At 32.1% G+C, this 6759-nt stretch overlaps 1 protein-coding gene across 1 annotated transcript in view; it reads left to right on the top strand.

The window, feature by feature from the left end:
• The window catches only part of LOC108570144 (tetratricopeptide repeat protein 39C-like), an 11482-nt gene that overhangs the window by 1522 nt on the left and 3201 nt on the right, over positions 1-6759 (top strand). Inside the window, exons 4-10 of the mRNA XM_017931934.1 lie at positions 439-643; positions 1057-1257; positions 1500-1668; positions 2197-2395; positions 2471-2722; positions 3505-3713; positions 3997-4102. Of these exons, the coding sequence (XP_017787423.1) occupies positions 439-643; positions 1057-1257; positions 1500-1668; positions 2197-2395; positions 2471-2722; positions 3505-3713; positions 3997-4102 (1341 nt within the window). The remainder of the gene's footprint in view (positions 1-438; positions 644-1056; positions 1258-1499; positions 1669-2196; positions 2396-2470; positions 2723-3504; positions 3714-3996; positions 4103-6759) is intronic.

The raw sequence follows: 6759 nt of genomic DNA, 5'->3' as shown, positions 1-6759 counted from the left end.
TAAATGTCTTTCATCTTTTTAATTTAACTCGGATGCAAAACTTTCTCACTTACAATTTTGTCTCTGTGATATGTAAAAACGGACACATGTTCTATCAAGTTTTACTGCATAGTATCGAATTTGAAGCGCTTTTAACGCGTTCTTTGCTTTTATGCGTTTTAGTTCAACTAACCCAGTGCATAAAATAGTTGGACCATTGTTATAATTTTTCATATATTTATCTTTGAAAAAAAGTGTTATTGAACATTATTACTGTAACTTCATTTAATATACTCTGCTTTTTATTCCACCTTTAAAAGAAGAAGTGGTCCATCACTCCCCGATATACCCTATTCATAATACTTATTTGCTACGAAAGCTAATAAAGTGTTTCCCACGTGAATTACCATCGAATCGACATCAAAGTGAAGCGTTTTCTCGTAACTGTTATTTTTATAGGATTCGACACGAGGTGCAACACTCCACGCAATGACTCCTCGTATTCGCTAAATAGTCCACAGAGTCCAGGTTCCTCGGAATGGTCCATACCGTCTTGCAACGATTCAATAAACAAGTCGACATCGCTCTTATCACCTTCAGGTCTGCGAAGCTCTTTATCAATGTTCCTCTCGCTCACTGGCATCACGTCCGAACAACAGACACCGTAATTGTTGTTTCTTCTTACAAACATTTCTCAGTCCTCATTGTCGAACCCATGTATTTTTTTTTTTGTTTTTTCGTTTTCATCTTTACACAATGTAAACTACCGCGAATGTCTTTCTTTCTTTTATTGACATGTAAATACTGCCGATAGTGTATACGTATTACACCGATTACTCTTTGAACATAGAAAATTTTGTAAATCACACCACTTATATTTCAATTCTTATTTAGAATTCTAAGCGATCGATACATTAAATCAAGAACTGGATGATGTGTGTGCGATTTGACGTTTATGCAATTTAATCACTTAAATTGTTTTTTTTTTTTAAATATTCTTTTGCTGTTGGTAATGAATTGACGATAGTCTTCGGTTGGAAAAGTGATAGAAATGGTAAATATGACGTGTTTTTGCAGTTTCGTTGAACCGAACGAAGTCTCCCGGTTAATGTCGGCGGTTAGCTTTGGTTACGGGATTTACCAACTCTGCGTCAGTTTATTGCCGCCCTCTCTTCTCAAATTGATCCACTTTTTGGGCTTCGAGGGTGACAGAGAAGCAGGACTCACCGCGTTAATGAATGCAAGGTGTAGCAAAGATATGCGTGCTTCTCTTGCCACGTAAGTTCATTTGCATATTATTTTTTTGGCAATATAGATATTTTTCGACCATTTGACTCCCCTTGGCTTTGACTCAGGGGCAGAATAAATTTATATTTACTAAAACCTATATTATTGAAGATTTTATGGTATAATATGTGATAAAAGTTACGTTTCTATCGAACGTAATATTACGGAGGTGGAATTTTGAGAATGTACGAAAGTTATAATTTAATAATGTTATCATTTTCAATTTATAACAGATTGTCCCTACTTTGGTACCACACAATCGCTCGTCCATTTTTCGCCCTTGATGGAAGCAATCTCCGTGCCGGTGTAAACGCTGCAAAAGCATTAATTGAAGAATGTCAACCGGAATTCAGTAATTCCGCGATCTTTCTCTTTTTTACTGGTCGCATAGAAAGACTCGAGGTAAGTGTATATATTAAGTATGTATTGTTCTCATCCATAAGTGTCCAACTACTTTTCTATTTCCTATTTTCATGCATATGTATAACATGTAACTGTTCCTCTTTTGATCGACATTCTTACTGCTGAATGTATTATGTTATTACTTAATAATGAAAGTAATTTTACTCCATATGTCATGCAGTACAGAATAAGTAAACGTAGATGCATAAATTGTTTTAATATGTTTGCCTTTATGCGAATACATACTGTCTCGTATAATTGTAAATTTGTATTTTAAATGTACCTGGTAATTAAAAGTATTTGCAAATTTTTCTTTACAAAATAACGATTAAAGAAGTTATAATTAAAAATTGAACATTGAGAAAGAAAACAAATTTAATAAAATTAAATGAAACTGTAATAAATACCAAATTGTATTCGTATTAGTCGTAATTTAATAATACTAATATCTCTTATTTAATACGTTTCATGCTGTAAAATTTTTGTAAATTTTTCTTAAAATTCTGTTCAATTAATTCTGTCTGATAGTCGAACGTAAATGGCGCTCTTCAAGCATACGCAACTGCTGTTGATGCTTCGAGTCAGAGGGAGATCAAATTATTGTGCCTCCATGAAGTGGCTTGGTGTCATTTGATTCGCTTGAGTTACGAAGAGGCTTATCGATCTTTAACACAATTGCGACAGCAATCCAGGTGGTCAGTGAGCTTTTATGCTTATTTAGCAACTGGTAAGACATTTATATCTCTCCTTCCTTTTTTTCATCATTTTTGTTTCCATTACTTCTTCAAATACTTTTCATCAGTCTGTTGTGGAGCGATCGGTAAATTTGACATTGTGGCCTCCTTGTATCGAAAGATTCTTCATTGTGACAACAAAATGAACAAAGAGACGCAACTGGGTATGTTCGTTTCACGTCGAGTTCCAAAACTCCTGAATCAAGAGACTGAACAGACTTATACAGCTTTGTACTACAGATTGCTGGTATATGAATTACTGTACTTGTGGAATGCAATGCCGTCCTGTTCTGCTGCGTCGTTGCGAGAAATACTTTTAGGTAATAAGAAATGGTTTGCTGAAAATATTTCATTCGGGTGGACTGAAATCTGCCAAGAATTATTTTCTCATATATTAAGTATATCATTTTCATAAGTTAATTATTTATTATCGTTGGCACCGAATAAAACTATTTCGAAATTATCAAATTAATTTTTTAATTAATTAAATTAATTTTCTAACTTATTTCGAAGACTTTGCATATTTTTTAATAGTCTTAGAGTTTGGGGAGAAATTTTAAGGGGTGATTCTATAAGCCAAAATAAGACGAAAATCAAGAATAATAAAATTGCGTTTGAGGCTTCGTTCTTCAGTTATTAATATTTAAAGATATCCCTGTAGTCGAGCAACCCACCATACATCAACGAATGTAGGGCGCGTCAAGACACGGTTAGACGAGATAAGAGTAGCAGGGAGTAGAAATTAAAAGATAATATACAAGAGAGAAAGCAGAAGAAGGAGACGGGGAAATGAAGATAAGTTCTAACCTTGTACAAAAATCAGAAAAGATACGATTGGTTTCCTCAAGAGTTTCGTTTGAGGGTGACTGTCCCCCTACGTCTTGCCCTATATTCGTTGGTGTAGGACGGTTTGCTCGACCACAGGGGATTAAAGAATCGTTAAGAACTAAAAAACGAAGCCTCAAATGCAACTTTTTTATTTTTGATTTTCATTTTTGGCTTCTGGAATTACCCTTTGAAATTTCTTCCAGGAGTAACCGAACAGACTGTATGTATTGTACATTATTCGTTACGATCATTTTATTCATAATTATATTTTTAGAATGCAAAAGTAATGGTACGAACGAACCAATGGTTGGATTAACCGATTTAATCGAAGGAGCAGCCTATTCCTATCTTGGCGATACGCAAGCATCGATTGAAAGTTATCGAAATTGTTTGAGGCGTCGTAATCCGTCCAATGATGCCTACGATCAACACGTTAGCGCATTTGCGCTTTACGATCTTGGAACTACACTTTGTACTATTAACGTAAGCAATTAATTTTGGCAATATTAAATATTTAAATATAACAACCGGTAAAATTAATATCTAAAGAGAAAAAGTAAATTACAAAAGTTAATTTGAACTTACAAACTATTAATTATATTAGTAAAAAATTCTCTTTAAAAAATTTAAATGATCAAGTATCATATTGTACGTGGATTACCAATATTAAAACTACTTTTAAAATTTAAATGTTACACAATTGCAACAAATGTTCTTTCTATCTCGTTGTTTAATCAACACTTAATTTATGTATATTTTATTTCAGAACGTCGACGAAGGAAGAACGATTCTTTTGAGAGCTCAAAATCAGTACAACAATTACGACTTCGAAAGCAGGCTCAATGTACGAATACACACTTCCTTGAGAAATTTTAACTGACGGCAAATAAAAATTGAACAATTACGGCTAGATTTACTAAAAAATGTACCCTTAGAATCTAGAATGCGGTATGTGTGACATATGCACTCGTGTACTTGACGCTTCAATGTCCTATCTTGTAAACATTACGGTTATACGATTTAAACTGAAAAGTCTGTGTACACGAATTCAGAAAAGTTTTTGTTACAAAATAATTTTTTAGACAAATCGTAACAAGAGTGTTCTCCTATTCCGTCTGTGCAAACGTAGATGCCATAATACAAATCGATTGCATTTAGATGTATAAATACAAGAAGTACATATTCTATTATTACATATAATTTATATAAATCTATTTATCGTAGTACTATATTAATGTTAAGGGCGAAGATAGTGCTTTATGTTTCCGTTGCATTCTTCTGTTGTTATTATCTTATTAAAAACATGGTCCATATTTTTTTAAAAGTTAATAACTTTCGTACATGTTCGTTTTAATTTGAACGAAAATTTTGTTCATCCATGTTAAACAAGGTGTTTCATCAGAATTTTAGTCACACTGTGATACTTGAATATTGAAAGTAATGTTAAAATGGTTATATAGATTATGACATATGAATATCATTTAAAAAAAAAAATATTGAAGAAAAGATTCATAGACAATTTTTGTTCGTTATGTTATAAATTAAGTAAGATATATTAAGAACGTGTACATATGCACATACGCGTGTATACATACAGTTAAAGGTCGTTAATTTTCAGGCATTATTAAAACAGTACAACTTTTTTAAAATTGGACCAAACGACTTGAGTTTAAGGATTAGAAGTTAGAAGGATTAGTATACTAGATGATGTACAAAAAATTTTGAAAAAATCCTTCTAATCCTTCTAATTTCTCAAAAACATTCAAATCGTTTGGTCCAATTTGAAAAAAGTAGTACCGTTCTAAAAGTGTCCGGAAATAAATGACCGCAACTGTATATTTTATAAGATCAACGATACTTTCTATTGGTAGCTTATTATTATACGTATAATCAAATCAAAATACTTTTCTACAAGAAATTAGTTGATGATATTTATCGACATAACGTCGCATGTTACAAAACAAGTAAAAAGAGATCCGTTTAAAGAAATCGTACACTTTAAACGTTCGTTATACAAATTACAAGATAATTTGTATGCAATAATGGAAGAAAATATAGGTTTAAAAAATGTACGAATGTATTTTCTAAAATGAAATCGTATTTTTTTAAACGAAAAATCAATTCTGTTAAGTTTGTATTTCGTTCTTGAGTGTAGGCACTATGCGTAGAAATTATATTTCTTAAGAGATGTGAGAACGAGAAAATAAAGGCAATATTAAATTTTGCACATTCCTGATAAAATGCATATTTAAATGTTCGATGTAATAAAATATTTTTTGTTCACACGAAACTTGAAATATTCCTACATTTGTACATGCGAGATGTTTTAATCTACTTTTACTCGAGGAGTATCGAATTCCTTTAAAACGAAACTAATTAAAAGTTGTCAGCTGCATTTTCTTATATTTGAAAATAGTTAGTTTTATTGTAAAGTGTTCATATTTTCTAACTGAAATAGCGACAGACTGAGACTTCGAACGGTCATCACGTGCCTGAAGTCTGATTTGAAATCTAGTAATCGGAATTTAGCAATTAGACAAATTGAAGGAACCTCGAAAATGTTTCGAAGCAACAAACTGTAAAGTGTCTGTTCAGGTTTCTCAAAAGATCAAACCTGTGATTATGAGTACGATCCGATGAGCGTTCGAAACACGTACTGCTGTGCAAATGGAGGAACCTGTCCAGCTGCTATATTGAATTCCTCTCGCCAATCTCCTTGGTACTGTAAATTCATCAAACCATTTGTATTTTGCGTCATTACATCGCTGTTAGGTACGTCAATTTTTTGGTTAACCGGCAAAGATTTGTAAATTAAAACGCCAACGTTGCAAACGTTTATTTGTCCTTCTGCAATATAATTTAATACTTTAATAAGGTTAATACACCAACTTTGTTAATTCAATTGTTAATACCGATTTGTAAATATTCTGTTCGATTCTTTGTCGATAATTTACATTTCCAAATGTATTAGGCGAATATTATAAGTATCGTATTGTTGAAGGACATTTATTGCAAATTATTTTATATTACATGGAGGTACATATGTAAGTACTAAGTAAATGTTAACTTAAAGAATTAGAATTCCAGTTATGAGTTATAGTCGTTAACACATTCTGACCACATCAGTCGCTAATGATCTATACACACACAAGTTTCAGTACGTCAATGAGGATATTTTCTAATTATTTTCTAAATATTGATGCAATAAGTGGCTGCAAGTGTAAAACGAAATTGAAAATCATAAATGTAAAATAATCATTTCTGACCTTTAAAAATTTGTTTCTATTTGAAAATGTTGCTTTGAGTTGAACGTGTTAACGAACAATCATATGCATAATTTTTGCTTAACCCTTTCGTTACTATGGACGACTATGGTCGTTCGCCGGAAATAGCTACTATAGAGCAGCTATAGCCACTCAATATAGACCACTGACATTTTAAGTTAGCAGGTATTCAATGAAAATTTCACGAATGATTTCGACGAAGTGGAAAATATTTTATTTATTTAAATATTACGAATAAATATTTT

This window comes from Habropoda laboriosa, unplaced genomic scaffold (assembly GCF_001263275.1).
Source record: "Habropoda laboriosa isolate 0110345459 unplaced genomic scaffold, ASM126327v1 scaffold80, whole genome shotgun sequence".
In the NCBI taxonomy this organism is placed as follows: Eukaryota; Metazoa; Arthropoda; class Insecta; order Hymenoptera; family Apidae; genus Habropoda; species Habropoda laboriosa.
This window is presented reverse-complemented; position numbering and strand designations above follow the sequence as displayed.